Below are 20,022 nucleotides of genomic sequence, written 5' to 3'. Positions count from 1 at the left end.
TCAATGGCACTCAAACATCTTCCAATCCCGACAGTTTTAGTTTAACATTTTATCTGCCAACCAAAGTAATTGTCTTTTCTATTCCAAGGGAAATTTCATCAAGGTTTATCTCTCAGGCTCAAAAGGACCACTTTTACTGACATCTGGTGGCCGAAAGAGGAAGTACACCCAGTAAACCATCATGCCAAAGAGGAAGTAAGTACGTACACGTAAATAGACACTCAGTCACTAACAATGCAAATCACAAAAACAATGTGTTTGCCAGTACGTGCTCGCATCCAATGAGCGTGGACATGCGCTGTGACGTCAACTGGACACGCCCCCTTGGCATTATACAAATCGAGTTGAAGAGACGTGATACCCCATTACGATTCACGCGGAAGAGGTAAGGGCTCATTTGTTGCATGATGGCTAACTTACTCTTATTTTATAAAAATGTTCCTGTTCAAACACGAGTTTTTCTACGTATATGTTTATTAAATGCAGTTTTACTTGAGTAAATGTATCACTTTGTCTTAAAGTAAGCTTACTATTTTTTTAAATGTTCATTGTAAATATGTTTTGTTTATGTACATATTGGGGTAATCACAATATCGTATTACTTTTTTTATGTAAAGAAACTAATACCCACGTTAGGCAACTTGTCAAACCAGAACAACCAGTCGGAGGAGCACGCGATGGTATTTAAGTTAAATACAATGTGACAAGGTAGATTTCAAGAATTGATAATCATAATAATGCAAAAAATTAGAGGTGGAGTCTATGTGGAAATGCATTTTTTTCACCCACAAACACAGCTCACGACTCCCTTTTTTTGGCAGGATTTCTACGGGAAACGTCCGGTTGGCGTGGGCGAGAACTATGTTGGCGTTGAGCATCATCCTGGCGTCGTTGGCGTCGCTGACCTGGGCGCAAACGTACCGGTGGGGGGCCTGCCCCACCCCGAAGTTGCAACCCAACTTCAGCCTTCCAAAGGTCAGACAACAGAGGTCACGTGACCGCATCAAACTCAAGTGCCGACCTTATATTTTATTTTGTTTTTTAGTATTTGGGTCGCTGGTACGAAATCGCCAAGCTTCCTGCCAGCTTCGAAAGGGGAAAGTGCATCGAGGCTAACTACTCGCTTCGGAAGGACGGAACCATTCGGGTTCTCAACTCGCAGTTTTAGTGAGTCTTCATTTTGATACTTTTTTCGCTAGTGTTGACGGCCTTTGACGTCCCATTCGTTTGGACTGGGAAGGCTGGGGATGATGTTGTTTCAATCCAGTTCTTACTTGTCAAAAATGTTGGATTTTTTACCCCAAAAAAATGGCTTCCTGGTTAATAAAAAAATAAAAAGTCATTTTTAGGTGGTCAACAATATTTTTTTTTCATTTTTAAAAAAATTTCGGCAGAACTGAAATTGATTGAATTCATTTTTTGAGGGAGGGGCTCAAAAATGATACATTTCTGATTAAAAAAATATGATTTTTGGTCCAAATTTGTGATTTTTTTTTTTTTTTTAACAAAAAAGTGCCCTTTTTTAAGATAAAAGGAATGAGACAGTGAGAGAATTTTTCATTCTAATTATAGTTTAATTTTTAGACCAGAGCTAGGAAAATTCCCAAAACATTTCGGACGCTTATCGCCGTCAATGGCCACCGTTGAGTTCACTCTGTTTCTGTATTTTTGACAGTAAAGAGAAGACCCGGACCGCAGAGGGCACCGCCATCATCCCCGACCCGAGGGAACCGGCCCAAATCGGAGTTAGCTTCTCCTACTGTGAGTGTCTTTTGTCTTTTTTTGTCAAATAGTACAACAGCGCATTGTGCTCGTAGCTAAATTGAATAAATCCACCTCGTGATCGATGACAAAAGAGGCAAAAAAACGCACACAGCGACAATTAGAGGCCTGTTTGCTAGCTGGCCGCAATCCGTTAGCACGCGCGCTAACATTGTCATGACCAGTACTCACAACAATGGCTTCTTGACTGTCATCCTGGTTAAAAGCTAACGCTAGTTTTCCCGCCCCCAGTTACGCCGTACAGCCCCTACTTGATCCTGAGCACGGACTACGAAGAAGTGGCGGTGATCTACTCGTGCACGGACATACTGCGCATCTTCCACGTGGAGTACGCGTGGATCCTGGGCCGCTCGCGCTTCCTGCCGCCCGACACGGTGCGCTACGCTCAAGATTTGCTGCTAGCCGAAGGCATCGACCTTTTCCGCATGACCTCGACCGATCAGACGGGGTGCAAGGACGACTAACGCCGTTAAATCCGGTACAAAATTCTTGACAAATATATATTACAAAGGGGTAAAAATGGGCTAATAACGGAATCGTCATTGATTATACGATGTTAGCATTCATGCTATATTTTCTTCTGACGGGCACTTCTGAGTACAATAAAAAGGTGTATCCAAAAAAAATACTTTTTTTTATGTTAACGTTTTATCATTTTAAATAGGAGGCCAGTGTTGATACTAAAATACTGGGAATAAAAATAATAATAATTTAACCCTTTCAGGATCCCTGGTCACTACTTGCTCTTTTTTTCTATATTTCCGATTAGGTAAAACACTCAAAGGTGATAAAAAAAATCCATGTTTAACGTATTGAATGGGGTTTGGGGAAAAAATAAACATCTTTTCCCCTGTAAAAATCTTTGGAAAGACTTTCAATGCATTTTCAATGTGTAACTACTTCCTGGTTCCACACCAGAGGGCTCATGGGAAATGTAGTTGTTTGAGGAGGTGCAGGTTTGCGTGTGTGTGGGGGTCTTCTACCTCCCCTCAGCCTCGAGCAGAAGCCCATTGCAGAGCAGTAGATCAACAGCAAACCTCCTACAACAGGTACATTTCACATTTTTGCCTTTCCATTATAATTTTATTCACCCTTGTTCAAATTCGGCTATCTTGAGACAGTCAAGTTACCTCAAAAAGTGACTTTTTATCCTCTGCATTGATTTTATAGGCAGCAAGATGAAGCCTTGGCTGTGCCTCGCCGTTCTTTTTTCTGTTTTTATCTTCCACGTCACTGGTGAGTTTGTCTTATTCTTCTGGAAAAAAATATATTTTAATGTTAAAACTGTCCCAAATGTGTACGTTTCCACTGTGAGTACAAAGAGGCTTCTGTGTGTGGAATTTTTGCACCTTTGGGATGTACGTGTGTGTGTGTGTGTGCCTTGCGGTATTATTTGGAGAAGCTGGCAAAAAGTATGTGTGAGCTGAACTCTGCCTTTGTGGGAAGGAAGACTTGGAATGTTTGTCAAATGTTGATTTTTCTCCTCTTTTTTTCTCTCATCCTCATGTCTGCAGAAGCCAGAGTCATTCCGGAGGGAGGTAAACAAACAAAAACAAACAATCAGTATTACAGAGCTCAAATTTATGTAGAAAATTAAATTGAATATTCCAGTATAAAACTTGGACAACCCCAAATAACTAAAGAAAATTCATAAGTTCATTTTTAATTGATCTATATTGTCTTTTCATGCATTTAATAGTTTTTTCATGCTGATTTGTATCTAAATTAGGATTTTCCAATTATTTTTTTGGACTTTTTCAGTTTAATTATAGCCATATGTATTGCTTGACGTACTTATTCACACATGGTTTGTTCAATTTAAATTCAGGCATTAAGGTGTTTAATAAAAAAGGATAATTGAGTGACAGGGAATATTGCGGGCTTGCTTTCCAGTGCCGTACGACGAACCCCCCGCCGCCCCCTACTGGCCGTACTCCACTTCGGATTTCTGGAACTACGTGGAGTACTTCAGGACCATCGGGGCCTACAATCACATCAACGAATTGGCCAGGACCTTCTTCGCCCACCAGCGTTTGGGCGACACTTTGGGCTACGATAGCCCCGGCGGCCATGAGCACTAAAGCGTATACATGAAAAAAACAACCCAAATATTTCCCAACATAATTATACCATTTAGAAATATGTAGATTATTGTGTTAGTAGTGGGTTGTTTATTTTTTTTAGGTTGCCTGGCGCTTTCATGTCACAAATTTCAAATAAATCCCCTGTCTTTCAACTGTCTTTTGTTTTTTATATCCTCTGTCATTATGATAAAGCGCTAGGTGTGTGTCACACTTTAAAGGCAAAACATCCGGTAAACATATTGCGAATAATTAATTCATGTTATAAGAACGAAGGTACGTACTGCTCGAAACCCTTTTGCTAGCAAGTACGCTACTTTCAATCCGAGCCTTTTTATTCAGCCACAAAAAACAGGGTTATGTATTTTATTCATAACGTTGCCTTAAATAAATGTATATAGTATATTATTTTTAGGTGTTGAGTGTTACGTAGGAACTTTTTGGAAGGGGACCGGTTTTGAAGCCGGCTCCATTTCTCGGTCGTACTTCCGGTTTTGTGTTTTTCCGGAGCTAACAGTAACGAAGCTGAAATTCGTCCAAAAATCCTACATTTAATCAAGAATAATCATGAAACCAGCCGTGGATGAGATGTTTCCAGAAGGAGCTGGACCGTATGTGGATCTAGATGAGGTTCGATCTTTCGTTTTTTTTATTTAAATCGTCATAATCACACCGCTAATGCTAGTTTGTAGCAATGGAGAGCAACGTTTTAGCCGCTGCTAACAAACCTTTTTATGATACTGATGTTTTAAAAATAATTCGTGTTTAGACCATGAAGTAATATCTTTCGTTTATTGGACATGAAGTAATTCATATTTTTCGTGTATTGCCTGGTGAATTTGAAAATGCGTTGTACATTTGTGTGAGTGCAGGCAGGGGGCAGCAGCGGCCTTTTAATGGATCTGGCAGCCAACGAGAAAGCGGTTCATTTGGATTTTTTCAACGGTAAGCAAAACAATAACAAAAATAGCACGTCATTGTCATAGTTGACCATATACGTCCAGTCCGTTTTGTGCTGTATATTTAAATGTATTTATCACTAGTAAACGTTTAATCCTTTTTTAAATACATCAAGCACTGTTAATCATTCAAATTTTAAAACATATATTTTAGACCCTCAAAAATAAATACATTTATTTAATTTTCAATCTCCATCTACAATCCATCATCCAAGCTAAACCACCCTTGACCAAGTAAGCCGAAAGAGGGGAAAAAAATAACAACAACAAAAACACCTTGAGCTAATGTATTTTCACGCTGCGTTTTGCCGGCGGCTTTACACAATTTAGACTTTTTGCTCGTCTCCCGCACCGCTTGTTAAATGTAGACGAGCGCTGCGTCCGTGGCGCTTAATGGCGGAAGCACAGCGTGACGCCTCGCCGCTTGGAACCAGAAGGCCGCCTTCTCCGATATGTTTCATTAACGAGAGAAAAGCGGTCATCGGAGCCATTATTTTACGCAGGGCAGAACATTTTGTTTTCAAGGTAGAAGAAAAAAATAGCTTGTTTGCTAATTCCTTTGACTTTGAATATAAAGAAATTCAAAGGAGACACTTTTTTGTAGTTATGAAAGCCGAGGCCTTGATTGACTTAAGTTGGTCGTTGTTATTTCCGCCTCCAGACTTTGAAGACCTTTTTGACGACGACGACCTGCAGTGACCCCGGACACGCGAGCAAGGACACGCCCCCTCCAGCTGATATGTTGTACATACGATAAATTGCAAAAGTTTCAAAAAAACAGCAGACGCAAACCAGGTGTGTTTTGTCATCCACATTCCATTTTTGGGGGAAATTACGCCGACGTTTTGGGGGAATTGCAGGTTAGCGGGCGGCGAGAAACACCTGTCGGCTAAGCGTAATTACAAACGAGAGACGCGGGCTGACTGCAAAAACATTTTTTTAAAATTTTAAATGATATTTTGTTGGGGAGTATTTTTTAAATGAACGTTTTTTTTAATCAAACGCTCGTTGCATAGGCAAGCATTCATGCAAATTAGCATCGGGCTAGCAAATACGGGTCGCCGAGAAGCGAGTGGTTCCAAACAGAAGTGGTAAAAGTCACCAATTTTGAACGGCGATGCCCAGATGTTGCGTTTGGAAGGGCGACGTGCCTGGACGTAGGAAAATGAAGGTTAGCAAATTCCTCATGTGTGCACCAGCTGTCTCTCCGCGTGCTCCTGCTGACTTTACAAGTAGACTTTGTGTTTGCGGCTATTCGGCAACTGCTTACGTGGCATCTCCATACGAAACAGAAGCACATTATAGAGCATTTTTTTGTACCAGACCAACTCAAGTTCATTATGGCTGCCGTTATTAATACAATAAATGACCGCTATTGGGTTGTCAGAATCCATGTGAATAGCTTCTTCATTTTCTGCCTATCCTCACAAGGGTCTATGGCAGGGGTAGGGAACCTATGGCTCGGGAGCCACATGTGGCTCTTTTGATGGGTGCATCTGGCTCTTTGCTAACCGGTGAGCTAAAATATGGAAATCGCTGTTGACAGAACTGAGATATTACATTTAGAATTGCTTTAATCTTCTTTTTTTTTTGCTTTAATCTTCATTTTTTTTGCAGTAGACTCTTCTGGAATGCATCCTCTCATTGATTAGCAACAGCATAAGAATCTTTTAAAAAATATTCAGTTTTTTTCCACTTTAAAAGTGGTGAAATTACAAAAAAAAAAATGAAAAGCCTCTCGTTTACATGTAATGTATTTTGACTTTTCAATTGGTAGTATGGCTCACAAGGAATAACATTGGAAAATATGAATTGTTTGTGGCTCTCTTCGTCAAAAAGGTTCCCGACCCCTGGTCTAGGGGGTGCTGGAGCCTATCCCACTTCACTTTGGGTCACAAGGCGGGAGACAAGCTGAATCGGTGGCCAGCCAATAGAAGGGCACAATCGAACAAATAACCAATTACTCATATCTAAGCACAATTTAGCATACAATTAGCCTAGCATCCATGTGAGAGGAAACTGGAGAAAACTTGCGCAAGCCCGGGTACAACACAACAGGACTGATCTGGCATCGAACCCACGGCCCCAGAACTGTGAGCCCGACACACAAACCACTCATCCACCGGTCCGCGTTTTTTTTTTAAACCTTAAAATTGTATATATTTTCTGATCTTTTCTTGCCAAGTCCATTTTATAGGCCTTTAATTCCCCCTTAGCTGCCATTGACTTCAATAGCCGTCCAATCCACTTGAACTTGGAGATCCGCCTGCCACTTTTAACAGAAGAAAATAAAAAGTCCTTCCACTTTTTTTTTTCTTCCTGCCTTTAATTACACCCCCCAACCCAACTTCTAAGGGCCTTAGCCAATGAGGGCCCTCCCCCTCGCAAGTGTGTGCGTTAAACGAATACCTGTTGCGCCTTGACGAAGACGGGCGGGCCCGCTTAAAAAGCGGCCCCGGGTCCCGGCCGGGGCCAGTTGGTCTGCAGGACGCCGGTCTTCCACTAGAGTCCCTCTCGGACCCCCGTTGAGACCCGTCGCCAAGGCAACTACAGGTTAGATCCCGACTTTTTGAACTGTGTGCCGCTTTCAAACACTATTTAGAAAATAAATGTTTGTTTTTTTCCCCAAGGAGATAAGACGAGCGGAGTCATGGCCGCCCCGAGGAGGAGCGCCGGCCTCGCCGCCGCATTGCTGGTCGCCGTCACCCTCGCCGCTGTCGTCATGGTGATGCCAGGTGACTTGACGGTGGAATTTTGTTATACACTCATCATTTTTGGGCTAATTATTAAGGATTGCCTCTAGTGGCGGTTTTTAGAATTAACTAATTGTTAGAAAAAGAAAATATTCTTGAGAAAACACATAGTAGTAGTAGTTATTTTGTATAGTTATGAGCGTTTTATTAATGTGAAACACTGCGGACATCTTTCATCATTTAGTAAAAAAAAAAATAAGGATTTGAATTTTTTTATATTATTTTATAAGTCTATTATAACATGGAAAAAGGATTAGTCATTGCAAACTACACCCAAATTCCTAGGAAAATTATTCAAGGTTGTAATAATACCACACACGAATAATAAGGAAAAACATGAATACATTTATACTATCCATTTTATATTGGTATCCGTATACTAAACGAATATATCCAGTTTAGTATACATGATCCAAATATGTTAAATGACTTTGCAAAATATGCCAAATTACATTTTCTAATACAGTTGAAAATTCTAAATCACGCTTAAAAATGCTATTACTACAATCATTTTCGTCACAAATGCTAAGCCCCTCCCCCCCGGCCCCTGCACTTATTCATCTTGTCACATCTTAATAATAATAATCATCATCATCATGCCATCCATCCATCATTTTCCATCTTCTTCCTCCACACACCTGCTTCCACTTTGCTTGGTTTTGATTGGCATCTTTACAAGCCCCGCCCCCCTTTTTTGTTGCTTCTGTTGAAAAAAAATGACTACCTGTCAGCATCACGTCATCCTGCAAATTTTGCCCGCTTCCAGATGTGCCGGATATTTCTTTTTTAAACAACGACTTAACTCATTGGCTGCCATTGATGTCCATTAAATTGCATTTTTTTCTTCCATTTTAACATTTTTGTTAAAAAAAAATGTGTTGTTTTAATTTTAGGGCAAATTTAATTGTACTTTATTCCTGAAATGAACTCCGATGAATCGCACTCTCAATCATATTACCCGATAGTGATTGAAAAAAAATGTATATTGCACACTTTTATTCTAAAAGCCCATTGAAATAAAAGTCCATATTTGAATCGAGATTAATCGAACGAGAGTCCCTACAATTAATCTTAACAAAAATGCTGCATATCTGTAACAAAAATAATAATAATAAATGAGCCCGCTCAATAGCCACTAAATAAACCGCTTACCTGCAAAAAAATCCTTCTGCAACGCAATAACACCCTTCCGTGGAAACATTTAAAAAAAAGCTGAATTTGCACATGGTTTTGGAAAGCGCGGCACGACTCCAGTCTTAAAGGCCGCCTATAAAAATGTACAAAGCGGCGTCGCTCGGAAGACGCCGCGGGGGGCCGCCAACCGTTGCCCCTTTCCCCTTCCAGTATTCCCCGTCAACATCCTCCCCGCCATCTGGTTGTTAATGTGTTGTCTGGTTTACGTTGCAGCCCCCGTTTCCGCCGCACCCGTCGCTGGCAAGACTGGAACCAGCGGTAAACTCAACTGTTTATGCCGGAGACTAACAAACCCAGAGCAGAACCTTCGCATGTTCCCGTTTTGCAGGAAGTCTCGGGGAGGAGGCGGGGGAGGCGGGGGCGGGGGAGGCCCACCGCAGGCTGATCCGCAACCGCAGGAACATCAGCTGGTACAAGCAACACTCGGACTTCTGGAACTGGTACAAGTACTTCACGGACAACGGCAACCAGGAGGCGGTCAGTCAGTCCACCGTTAACCATTCAACGACGTGTTTTGTTCATTTTTTTTTTTAACCTGCCCCCCCTTCAGGTTCAGGAACTGGATCGCATCTACCTGTCCTACCTCCAGAACAAGAACCGCGCCGAGGGCCGTCGCTCGTACAAGGCTTACCTGCGCCACCTGGGGGAGATTTACAAGTCGTGCGCGGACTCGGACGACCCCAATTGCGTGGCGTCGTACACCAGCAGGCCTAAGCCCGAGCCCCCCAAGCCGGCGCCCCTCAAAACCTGCGACCCCAACAAGGACCCCTACTGCCTCTACGCTGCCATGCTGGGCGGAAAGAACGCCTACCTGTTGCCCGCCGCTCCGGCCCCCGTCAAGTCCCCCGCCCCCCTATTTGCACGCTCCCTCGCCCCGGCCAAAGCCCCCCAGGCGGGTTACCACCACTACTACGCACCGCCGCAGCCGGCTTCTTTTCTCTCCAAGGTCGGCTGTCTCACATTTGTTTGATATACTTTCTACCATGTAAGCGAGTCCCATTATTTTGTCATTCTCAGGAGCAGAAGGCGGAGCTTCTTCGCATCTGCGACGCCGAAGACGTCGAGTGTCTTCAGTACCACCTGCGAGGTACCTACGGGTACTCGCCTTCCGCCGGGACCCACCTGGATTGCGACCCCAAGGTGGACCCCGCCTGCAAGCCCCAGCCCGTCCGGAAGGCCGCCTCGGGCCTCTACCTGCAGTACCCCGCCTGCGACCCCCTCCGGGACCCGTACTGCGCCTACGCCGCCTCCCTAGCGGTGAGTCGCTATCACGTCTCGGCGCGCGTACCTTCGCGCCGACTCACCAGTTTGTAACCTTTGTCACGCCAGGCGCCCCGGACCCCCAACCCACCGGCCCCGTCCGGCTCCGGATCCTGCAACCCCATTTTCGAGGATGGTTGCAACCCCCTCACGGCCACCAAGTACGGCACGCCCCCCGTGGCGTACCCAGAGGAACAAAGCGAGGAGGCGGCGGCCGCCCTCCGCCCTCCCCCTCCCGCCGCCGACCACTACAGCGACCCCTACGGCATGTTCAGAGACGGCAACAGGGTCGGCGACCCTTACGCGGCGTACCGCCGGCCGAGCTCCCCGCCCGCTAACGACCCTTACGCCATGTTGCGCCGCTTGATGGCGCAAAACGAGCCGTACGCCCCCCGCGCGGAGGCCGCCCCCGAGTCCAACGATCCCTACGCCGCCGCGGGACGCCACGGTCCTTCGCCGCACTACCCGTACTCTCCGCCTACTCACGAGGAGCCCGCCCACGAGTCCAACGATCCCTACGCCGCCGCGGGACGCCACGGTCCTTCGCCGCACTACCCGTACTCTCCGCCCACTTACGAGGAGCCCGCCCAGGAGGAGCGCCACCCGATGGGGCCGCCGGGTAAAACCAAAGAGGGATACGACTGCTTCATCGGCTACGACCGGGAGTGCTTCCCGTCGCGGCCGTCGGAGCCTCGCTCGGGCGCGCACCGCCGCGTCCCCTACGCCGCCGAGGCCTACGAGCCCCACCTGAAGGGCGACGGCACCCGCGACGGCGTCCTGGAGCCGGCCGACCCGCACTGCGACCCCGAATACGACAGGGACTGCCGCTTGCGCCGCCCGGAACCCGAGCGGCCGGAGGCCACGCCCGAAGCGGCCCCCGCCGCCGACGACGGGCGGGGAGCGGAGCGGGACCCCTACGAGGCGGAACCCTACCAGAGCGGTTACGAAGAGCCCCGCGTGTCCAACCAGCCGCCTCCCCCGCAGGGGATGCCGAGCCTCCAGGACATACTGCGGCGTTACGGCGACCACTTCCCCGAGCACGATGACTACCGCAAGAAATAAAAGACAACGTGCAGACTCGAAAGACAAACTCCTTCAAACCTCCAGCCCGTTTACGAACCCCCAATCCAGACCGGGGCCTACTCTCCTCGTTATTATTTTTTTTCCACACTTTTCCAGCTCCGCCCACCTGCCGTTCATGTCATTTTGCTTTTCCAATTTGAACGTACCAATAAAAGAAGCTTTTGAAAGCTCCCGCTAGCCCCGTTCTTTTGTCTCTGCGGGTGGGGGGGGTTTGCTACACTGGGTGCCGTTCTATCCTCAACCCGCACCGGTGGTCTTAACTATTGATAAAAATAGTCATTGACTCACAACATGAATCATCGGCACTTTTGTCCAAAAATGACATTGGATGACGTCACCGACGATATTTAATTGCCATCAATCGAACCTCTGGGTGAGTCAGAAAGCCGCCGATTTCCCGTCGACTAACGAGAGGACGCTGGGACGCCGTCACTGCGACCGGGACACGGAAGCCAGCGGGTGTCTCGTTAACTCCCGCCGAGTGGATGAGAACTGACGATGGCGTGTGAATCGCACACCTTCCAGAGACCCGCATGGTAGGCTGATTGGACACTCGAAATTGCCGCTAGGTATGAGTGTGAGCATTAATGGTTGTTTGTCTCCTTGTCTCCCAATTCAGGGTGTCCCCCGCCTCTGGCCTGAAGTCAGCTGGGATAGGCTCCAGCACCCCCCGTGACCCTAGTGAGGATAAAGCGGTTTAGAAAATGAAATGAGAGATGGGAGATGAAATGGACCTAATCCCACAAAAAAACAGGAGTAAAACCTTTTATTAGTGGTACATATTCTTAATCTTCTGCCGTCTTTTTGAGTCTATCCGTTTTTGCTACTGAAACTCGTAGCTCGTTTTGTGTTTTTGCTGCTTTTCTGTCTTAATGATTTGGTGATCCTTAATGATCCCATTGACTTTGATTTGCTTTGTACTTTGTGCTTTTTGCTTTGTTGTTCTGTGGCCTTTGACTGTACGTACTGTCTGACTTATAACTATGCCTTTTCTTTCTACTGTCACAATTAAATTTCCCGAATATGGGATGAATAAAGTTATCCAATCCAATCCAAAGAACAGCGATGCCATAACTGCCATCCAATGCAAGTAAACAATTCAATTTATTTTAAAAATAGTTTTATAAAATAGATGTTTTATAATTAAAAGTTTTAAATACAAAAGGTAAAACAGCAAATGTTCTTTTATTCAATGATTTTATTCTTATTTTAAATAAAATAAATATCTTCATGATGATGACTCAGTCAGCAATTTTGGAGGAGATTTTTTTGTTTTTAAATTGAACAAAACAGTAAATATTCTAAAATGTTACCTTGTTTTTAAATATAACGTGTTCATAAATATCGTGTCGAGGAAACATTAGTTGCTCTTCACCCTAAATATCACGTGCCATGATTCAGACTGGGTGTTCAACATAATACAAAATATGATTACAATTTATAGCTTTTTAACGTACAATTTCCATTGACTATCATGTGATATTTACCGAACGTCTCCGACTAAAAATGGCCGAAAAGTGACGACAGATGAAGTACTGATAGTCCCCGTTTGCTCACAACGCCTTTCGGACATCTAGTAATAGATATACGATTTCTTTTATCGGCCGCAGCATACTTGTGACGTAGGAGGAAGTACATTTTCGGGCTGAACCAAAGGGCAAGAAGAAAAGGAGCACTCATTTCTCCTCAACTCGCGTTGGAGAAGCAGCTCAAGCTTTCCTCGAGGTGAGACTAAACGACCCCGAATACTTTCGTTTTTGTCAGCAATAGTTACGTTTTGACTCAATACACCGCCACCCACCGCCTGACCTTTTACATCTACGCTCGCGCCATTTTCGTGCAACCGGAGGGGAATTTTCGCAATGTCACGCGTGCACCATGTGCGTTAATTCGTCATAGTTTTTAGACTAAAACATACATTTTTACCTTCTCACGTCGACATAATTGGTATTAAGGTTGTTTTAACCCTGTCGTTTTAATCACTCGTGGCGCATTCCGGCTAAGGCCTTTACATTAACGGTGGTTTTAATCATACTAATATTTTACTTGGATGTAGCTCAATTATAATATTTTAGTGATTTTTTTTTTATACCATATCCTACGTGCTTGGTGGCACAGCACCGGATTTCCGAAGCCGTGTTTTAACTAACGTACACTTAGTTTCATAACCGGTTCCTCTTTATTTACTCATTGAGGGCGATAACCGTCAAATTGGACTGCGGGGGTTGACAGCTTGCTTATTAACTGTCGTGAATTGGACGTAAAAGCAGGTTTGTTGTCGTAATTTTCGTTCTGTTCTAGTAAAATCCTTTTTTTAAAAAACGGCACATTTTTGTAGGTACAATACTTTTAAAAACCTGCACATTTTTGTGAGTTTTTTTTCATCTACTTGGTCGAATCGTTTTTTTAATGGAAGGTCAGACAAGGTAAACCAGCTTGAAATCTTCTCAAATTGTTAACCGTAAGGAAGTGAATTTGAGAAGGCAGTTACCTTGGTTAAGAATTCAAACACAGCTGCCAAGAAATACTCCGACAAAGGCCAAGTTGAGCTTTAATCTCCACTTTGAAGCCAAAATAAGCAGCTCAAGGTGAACAGTGGAGGCCATTTGAAAATATCCAGCTTTGTGTGTTTTTTTTTTTAATTTCAGGAGCAAAATGGATCGAGTCAAGTCTACGGTGAATAACATGGTACGTATTTGTGTTGTTTCTCGGAAATTTGTCACTAGTAAACGTCAATACATTTGAACTCAGGGGAGTGGCAGTAGATAACAGCTCGCTCAACCGCTGCCGACTCTCCCGCTTTAAGTAGAAAGGACTTATACTAATGATAAAATCATTTAAATGTGCTAGGAAATATGTTATACAACATGTTATACTTTAAAATAGGCTTTAGCAGATTTTGGGCAGCAATTCAAAAAAAAAAAGTGACAAAAGTTCCAAGAAGGAAATTAGATCCTAATTAGTCACAAAGAAAAATATAAAAGAAAAAAGGTCACGCCCTAAATGAGCTAGCTTTTGTGTGAATGTCACGCATGCTTTGTTGTCTGTCAAAATTAAATCGAAATCTAGAAATCATCATAAAGTCTGGCCGTGATGTCACAACTAGAATTGCTAAAGAAAATGCTTTTTTTTTTTCCGGTGGAATAACTATCAAATGGTTAAAAAAAAATGATTCCAGTGCCAAATTAATTTTCTACTTGTAAAATTAAATGAGTGCGATCTTCCACCTACTTTTTTTTTTTATACCGCTAAAGAATTTTTTCCGCGACGTCGCAGAAGTTGCCGGGTGGCATTGCTGCCTCGTTCAATTTCCATTTCCTCCTTCAGATAAAAAGCGTCCAGTACCGCCGATTCCCGTTGCAGCGCGACGACGAACCCGACCGGCACGTGGAGCTGAAAATGGCCGACGACGAAGATCACACGGAGGTCGCGAACGGCGACGACTCGGCCGTCTTCCGGCCGCCGCCTCCGGGCGGCGCCGGGAACAAGCGTTTCGTCTTCCTGTTGGTGTTGGGTTTCGTGGTCGTTTTCACCACCGGTGAGGAATTTGAAACCGCCATTTTGCGAAAGGGACCGGCGACAAAGTCCGCTTCTCCGCAGGCTACTTTCTCGGCAGCGTCACCTTGAAGAAATCGCAGCCGACTTGCGCGGAAGAGTCGTCGATGCCGGCCAACGATCCGACGCCGGCCAACAATCAGACGCCGACGCCGACCTTGGAGAAAAAAGACGAGGACGAAGACGGCGCCCCGGATGTCAAGCCGGCGCGCGGCATCCCGACCACTTGGAATGAAATCAGCAAGATTTTCGACAGTAAACTTACCATCAAAGATTTCGACGCACGTTTCAAGTAAAAATCTTGCTCGTTTATGTAATAGTAATCATTTTCTCTTCCCTTTTTCACCCAACACTTTTACTTGACATGTTGTAAGACGCAGGCTCTTATTTGATTTCACTTTATAACTTTTACGGTCACGGAAAAAAAAAAACGCGCTTCTTTAAAAAAAAACTTCATGACAAACATGACCACATGTCTAAAAAAAAAAAACGGCCTAAAGTCTACCAGAAGTGACCAATTAGCAGAAAGTGAACCAAAAATGCCCAATACAAAACCAAGCAACATTTTACAAAAATAAATAGGTATAAAAGAAAAAAACTGCACTCGAAGGGATGAATGGCAAAAGAACAAGAAAAAAAACGCATAAAAAAACTGGATTGATTTCTACCGCCGCCATTTTTTCCACATGTTTAAACTTGTACAAGCTGATTTTCCAGGGAATCTACAACTGAAAGACTGGCGTCATTTCTTCTCAGGAACTTTGACGTTACGTCACGCTCGGCGGGCGGCGAAGACGACATCCGTCTGGCTAGGATGATTTTCAACGAATTCAAAGCGCTCGACTTGGAGAGATGGACGGACGTTCACTACGTCCAGCTGCAGAAGAAAGACAGGTGTGTTTTCCGATATTTGCCCTCACCCACCCACCGACGACGTCGCTAACCTAGCTAACGTCCGAAGCACCCGCCCCAACGTCGTCACCTTCCAAGGCCAAGAACACAAATCGGAAGGGTATCTGGCTTACAGCGCCACCGGGAAGGTCACGGTGAGAACCGTCCGTCGACGAATCGCCGACAGTCGGAGCGGATCACGTGACGCCGTGCGCTTTTTTTTGTAGGGCAAGCTAGTGTTAGCCGAATACGGTCGCCGGGAAGATTTGGACCGCATCCAGAACGTGGAATTGAAAGGCAGCGTGATGCTGATAAAAGTGGGAAAAATCAGCTTGGCCGAAAAGGTACCCTCACCATGGCGGTCGCCGTCAATCGGGGAGGGGCTAATGAACGAAGGAGGTTTATTGGTGTCAATGGGTCTTTTCAGTATACAGTATTTTTTCTTCCTTCAGTTTTGGAATGATTTAATTGGGGGAAAAATGTAATTTAGCCTTTTTTTAAAGGGTGGTAACCATTATTTCAACTTTCCCGTCAGGTGGCTAACGCCGAAGCCCGAGGCGCCTCGGCCGTCCTCGTCTTCAACGACCGGTTGGATCGCAACGGCGGCGCTTCGGCGGCGCTTTACGGCCACGTAAGCGGCACCCCGACCAACCGACCCGCGCCCGTTTGACCGCCCCTTGACTTTCCCGCTTCCCCCATCAGGTCCACATGGGCTCGGGCGATCCGTACACCCCGGGATTCCCTTCCTTTAACCACACCCAGTTCCCGCCTACCAAATCCTCCGGCCTCCCGGGAATCCTGGCTCAAAGCATCACGTACAGCACGGCGGAAATCCTGCGGGGGTAAGCGCAGCAACCGCTACCGCCGCCGCCGCTCCGTTTTGCGGCGCTGCCTGAAAACGCGCCTTGTATTGGTGGCAGGGGGAGCAACGCCAGAGGCGGGCAGAATGTCACCGTGGAAGTCAACAACGTGATGGTCAACACGGAGATCCACAACATTTTCGGAGTGGTCAAAGGATTCATCGATCCGGGTACGGGGGCTCAAAAATGCGCCGTTTGGCAGGCGGGCGGTCACGTGACTTGGCTGGTCTGCCGCAGATGAATACGTGGTGTTGGGAGCGCAAAGGAACGCCTGGGGGAACGGCTTCGCCCAAGCTGCCGTCGGCTCCTCGGTTCTCATGGAGCTGGCCAAGGCCTTTAGAAACATGGTGGAGGAAGGTTAGCAAAATGGAGCATCGTTTTTTCTCTTTATCATACCCTTTTTGTTCCCCCCCCCCCCCCCCCCCCCTCCCCCCGTGTTTTCAACCTAGTACTAATCCTCACGTGGATGCACGTTGCTTTTTTACAGATAGTTTTCGGCCCAGGAGGAGCATCGTCTTTGCCAGCTGGGGTGCCGGAGAATACGGAAGCGTTGGAGCCACCGAGTTTTTGGAGGTGAGAGCCCCGAAAAATCTCCAGCTGCTTTGGCAAAAATGAACATTTTTTTGTTTTTTTTTCAGGGGTACTTGACCTCCATTGACAGGAAACTCATCGCCTACATTAACCTTGATGGGTTAGTCATGGGTAAGTAAGAGATGTTAAGTACAGATTATTTGTTAACCCATTGATGTCCACTCCAACAAAACTACAAAATCCACATTTTTGACCTAAAATTGACAAATTCCAATTTAAGACGTCCGGTTGTGCCGTACCATGAACCTTCCCAACCGGTCTAAAAATGTAACCGTCTTCTCACCAGGGCGCGGTGGTTTTATTGCCTCATCCAGTCCGCTCCTTCATACCCTGCTGGAGAGCACCATGAAGGAGGTACGCTGCAAATCATTTCAACCTATTCGAAAGGCCATTTTTCACATGTCATTTTAATCCCAGGTCAACAGTCCATTGGGTCGAGGCAGCTTGTACGACATGGTGGAAAAGAGCGACTGGGAGGACAATGTGTAAGTACACTTAAATGACTTGAATGACTGTGGAAAATTCTAAAAGGTGACCCTGCGCACCCAGGTTAAAGCCCATGGCCATCGATGACGCCGCCTACCCGTTTATGGCCTTGGCCGGCATTCCTTCCATCTCTTTCCACTTCACTAATCCCGAGGCGAGTTTTTAAACAAGGACCTTTGCTTGTGACAAAATGTCCGCCGGCTTTAAGGAGATATTAAATGGATTTTTTTTTTTTTAACCCACGTTTAAAGTTGGATGAGTACACTTACTACGGCACCTCCATGGACAACATGGACCACCTGAAATACAGCACCAGCCAAATGTTGGAAGCCACCACGGTGCTGGCGGCCAAAGTGGCCGGCCGCATGACCCTCCGCTTGATCCACAACCACCTGGTCAGTCTGGACGTCACCCGCTACCGCAAGGCCATCCCCGTGGCCATCAGCGCGCTCTACATGCACGTTCGCCGCCTCATCCAGGTGAGCGTGGTCAAAACTCGATTGACATTATTTGGAAGTCATTTTGTATCCGTCGAGGTCATCCTAATCCAATTTGAACGTCGCGCAGAACGGGCAACTTAAAGACGTTGAATCCAAGTGGCTGAGCAACGCGCACGGCTCCTTCATGCGAGCGACGTCCAACTTGAACAAGGCCATCATGAACACCGACGTCACCGAAGCCAAGGCCGCCCGTTTCCTCAACCAAAAACTCATGAGCGTAAGCTCCCGCCTCCGCGTTCCCTCCCCGATCCGCCGCCATTTTTTTTCCCAACGCTCTCTCCGCCGCAGGTGGAACGCAACCTCCTCTCGCCGTACGTGTCCCCGGTGGAGACCCCCTTCCGCCACATCTTGATGGGCCAAGGCAAGCACACTCTGGCGGCCCTGGCCGAGAACACGGACCCCCGGGAGCTCCACACCCAGCTGGCTTTTGCCACCTGGACCCTGAAGATGTGCGCCAACGCCATGATTGATGACATCTGGAAGAACGACAATGAAGTTTAGGGCGAGCGTGAGTCAAAACAACGTGAAATATCATGAAATATTCCGGACCGCGACGACAACAAAAATAATGTACACGTTGAATTGGACACTCCAAAACCATAGGGGGCAGCGGCGCTCCTTTTCATGAAGGAATTGCTGTTTTGCTTTTGTTAAGGACGCTCGGCTTCAGATTCCATCCAGTACTTGAAAAGCGCAAATACTACTGACACCTTCCATCTTGCCATCTGAACACTGAGGACCTTATTTATACGTAGACTAGTTTTTTTTTTTTTTTTAAATTATCGGAAGCAGTGCCTTCCATAATTATGACAGTTATACTGTCTCATTTGACAGCAGCATCTGCTACGATAACTGTTGAGGCTCAACTCCGGCATCTAAAAAAATAACTATTGGTCAATGATCACATTGTTAAAAAGAGATAAAGTCACACTTTAATACAAAAAAAAATAGGTGAAAAAAATTAAGCGGGGGAAAATATGACAAATTGTGCGTGGGCCGATAAGGAAAAAAAATTGACAAAAACTGCCATGAAATTTAGATTAAAAAAGCCACCAAAACGATCCCAAAAAGGAAAATACTATCCTTGTTACTAAAAATTGTAAACAAAAAAGGCTCATTTTACCCCCATTGATGCCAATAGACGTCTAAATCCATTCGAATCTGCTCGGACGAGATTGGACGTCTATCCGCATCGATGGCAGCTTTTGAGTTAACGCAAGTAAGGTGACAAAAATCCAAAAATCTTTGGAGCAGTTGGCGAGAGTTATCGGGGGCAGTGACCCCCATAATAAAACCCATTATCGGGAGCAGTGTCTCCCATAATGACAAGTGACGGTAGTTTTTATCTACCACGTGTGAATGTTTTTGTCTTTTTTACGTGTATTTATCGGGAGCAGTGCCTCTCATATTCACTCCAAGGGTGGAACGACTTATCGGGGACAGTGTTTCCCAGAGTTTTATACTTATTTATTGTCCTTAGTATGCTTTGTTGTAGCTATTTCCTCTGTCGCTAGCGATTAGCACGCTCGCTGCTGTGTTTGAATCACTCTTGGACTAGGCTAATTTTTTTGTTTGGTTAAATTTAGCTTCACGCTCCAGTTACATTTAGCTCTGGGAAGAAAATTGAGTACTATAAATTATTGTTACCATTCCACACAATCTAAGATTGATCATTTGTAGTGATTTATTTTTTTTCACTAGGGCTAATCGCGTTGGCTATTTTGCATAAATTCTGATTGTTACATGTGAGCAAGTAGATTTATACACTTGAGTTAAAAATGAAAAATTGTGAGCATTTTGGCACTTGTTGGGGACAATTTAGATGTTCATGTTTGGTCTGTTAGAAATTGAATTGAACTCCGAACCAATCAGTTTGTTTGTGTTTCAGTGCTAACTTAATAGTTGCCATGTTTCACCAATAAAGATTTAATTTGAAAAATAAAACGGTCATTTTTCTTTGTTCTTTCCTTACTACCGTAAATTTGTATGTGTGCCAATATTTACAACAAATGTATTTAAATCTGAAC

At 45.2% G+C, this 20,022-nt stretch overlaps 5 protein-coding genes across 6 annotated transcripts; all 5 read left to right on the top strand.

Annotated features, from left to right (window-relative positions):
• The first annotated feature begins 166 nt into the window (after positions 1-166).
• Positions 167-2,452, top strand: apodb (apolipoprotein Db). Its single transcript, XM_077624088.1, has 6 exons — positions 167-195; positions 266-385; positions 822-975; positions 1,046-1,167; positions 1,676-1,761; positions 2,014-2,452. The coding sequence occupies exons 1-6, from the start codon at positions 182-184 to the stop codon at positions 2,244-2,246; spliced, it is 729 nt and encodes a 242-aa protein (XP_077480214.1). The 5' UTR covers positions 167-181; the 3' UTR covers positions 2,247-2,452.
• Positions 2,453-2,661: 209 nt separating this feature from the next.
• On the top strand, positions 2,662-4,018 carry otos (otospiralin). 2 transcript variants are annotated; one of them, XM_077624090.1, is made up of 4 exons: positions 2,662-2,831; positions 2,953-3,018; positions 3,297-3,320; positions 3,676-4,018. In XM_077624090.1, the coding sequence occupies exons 2-4, from the start codon at positions 2,961-2,963 to the stop codon at positions 3,861-3,863; spliced, it is 270 nt and encodes an 89-aa protein (XP_077480216.1). In that variant the 5' UTR covers positions 2,662-2,831; positions 2,953-2,960; the 3' UTR covers positions 3,864-4,018. The 2 variants fall into 2 exon arrangements, with proteins under 2 accessions (XP_077480216.1, XP_077480215.1); XM_077624089.1 differs by lacking the exons at positions 2,662-2,831; positions 2,953-3,018 and having other exon boundaries at positions 3,030-3,320.
• Positions 4,019-4,316: 298 nt separating this feature from the next.
• On the top strand, positions 4,317-6,211 carry cops9 (COP9 signalosome subunit 9). The gene is made up of 3 exons (XM_077624695.1): positions 4,317-4,493; positions 4,736-4,808; positions 5,484-6,211. Exons 1-3 carry the CDS (start codon positions 4,431-4,433, stop codon positions 5,519-5,521), a joined length of 174 nt encoding a protein of 57 aa, XP_077480821.1. The 5' UTR covers positions 4,317-4,430; the 3' UTR covers positions 5,522-6,211.
• A 145-nt stretch (positions 6,212-6,356) lies between these two features.
• Positions 6,357-11,218, top strand: and1 (actinodin1). The gene is made up of 7 exons (XM_077624694.1): positions 6,357-7,375; positions 7,453-7,557; positions 8,983-9,027; positions 9,098-9,246; positions 9,320-9,715; positions 9,787-10,026; positions 10,099-11,218. The coding sequence occupies exons 2-7, from the start codon at positions 7,473-7,475 to the stop codon at positions 11,089-11,091; spliced, it is 1,908 nt and encodes a 635-aa protein (XP_077480820.1). The 5' UTR covers positions 6,357-7,375; positions 7,453-7,472; the 3' UTR covers positions 11,092-11,218.
• A 1,488-nt stretch (positions 11,219-12,706) lies between these two features.
• tfr1b (transferrin receptor 1b) lies at positions 12,707-19,939 on the top strand. The gene is made up of 19 exons (XM_077624516.1): positions 12,707-12,837; positions 13,761-13,800; positions 14,440-14,650; positions 14,713-14,959; positions 15,424-15,561; positions 15,629-15,713; positions 15,786-15,902; positions 16,094-16,189; positions 16,261-16,400; positions 16,479-16,588; positions 16,656-16,775; positions 16,906-16,991; positions 17,057-17,120; positions 17,296-17,363; positions 17,427-17,494; positions 17,559-17,649; positions 17,747-17,974; positions 18,063-18,212; positions 18,284-19,939. Exons 2-19 carry the CDS (start codon positions 13,768-13,770, stop codon positions 18,494-18,496), a joined length of 2,265 nt encoding a protein of 754 aa, XP_077480642.1. The 5' UTR covers positions 12,707-12,837; positions 13,761-13,767; the 3' UTR covers positions 18,497-19,939.
• Positions 19,940-20,022: the final 83 nt, after the last annotated feature.

This window comes from Stigmatopora argus, chromosome 17 (genome assembly GCF_051989625.1).
Source record: "Stigmatopora argus isolate UIUO_Sarg chromosome 17, RoL_Sarg_1.0, whole genome shotgun sequence".
Classification (NCBI taxonomy): domain Eukaryota; kingdom Metazoa; phylum Chordata; class Actinopteri; order Syngnathiformes; family Syngnathidae; genus Stigmatopora; species Stigmatopora argus.
The sequence above is the reverse complement of the archived record's forward strand: the minus strand, read 5'-3'. Positions and strand labels throughout refer to the sequence as shown.

What these genes read in the sequence shown, in the direction of transcription:
- apodb (XM_077624088.1), top strand. An exon ending in CCAACTTCAGCCTTCCAAAG is followed by an intron (nt 976 to 1,045) that starts GTCAGACAACAG and finishes TTTGTTTTTTAG; the next exon opens with TATTTGGGTCGCTGGTACGA. An exon ending in GTTCTCAACTCGCAGTTTTA is followed by an intron (nt 1,168 to 1,675) that starts GTGAGTCTTCAT and finishes TATTTTTGACAG; the next exon opens with TAAAGAGAAGACCCGGACCG.
- otos (XM_077624089.1), top strand. Translation starts at nt 3,197, where the DNA reads ATGTGTGAGCTGAACTCTGCCTTTGTGGGAAGGAAGACTTGGAATGTT. An exon ending in CAGAGTCATTCCGGAGGGAG is followed by an intron (nt 3,321 to 3,675) that starts GTAAACAAACAA and finishes CTTGCTTTCCAG; the next exon opens with TGCCGTACGACGAACCCCCC.
- cops9 (XM_077624695.1), top strand. Translation starts at nt 4,431, where the DNA reads ATGAAACCAGCCGTGGATGAGATGTTTCCAGAAGGAGCTGGACCGTAT. An exon ending in CGTATGTGGATCTAGATGAG is followed by an intron (nt 4,494 to 4,735) that starts GTTCGATCTTTC and finishes GTGTGAGTGCAG; the next exon opens with GCAGGGGGCAGCAGCGGCCT. An exon ending in TCATTTGGATTTTTTCAACG is followed by an intron (nt 4,809 to 5,483) that starts GTAAGCAAAACA and finishes TTCCGCCTCCAG; the next exon opens with ACTTTGAAGACCTTTTTGAC.
- and1 (XM_077624694.1), top strand. Translation starts at nt 7,473, where the DNA reads ATGGCCGCCCCGAGGAGGAGCGCCGGCCTCGCCGCCGCATTGCTGGTC. An exon ending in TGGCAAGACTGGAACCAGCG is followed by an intron (nt 9,028 to 9,097) that starts GTAAACTCAACT and finishes CCCGTTTTGCAG; the next exon opens with GAAGTCTCGGGGAGGAGGCG. An exon ending in CCTACGCCGCCTCCCTAGCG is followed by an intron (nt 10,027 to 10,098) that starts GTGAGTCGCTAT and finishes TTGTCACGCCAG; the next exon opens with GCGCCCCGGACCCCCAACCC.
- tfr1b (XM_077624516.1), top strand. Translation starts at nt 13,768, where the DNA reads ATGGATCGAGTCAAGTCTACGGTGAATAACATG. An exon ending in AGTCTACGGTGAATAACATG is followed by an intron (nt 13,801 to 14,439) that starts GTACGTATTTGT and finishes TTCCTCCTTCAG; the next exon opens with ATAAAAAGCGTCCAGTACCG. An exon ending in CCTTGATGGGTTAGTCATGG is followed by an intron (nt 17,121 to 17,295) that starts GTAAGTAAGAGA and finishes TCTTCTCACCAG; the next exon opens with GGCGCGGTGGTTTTATTGCC.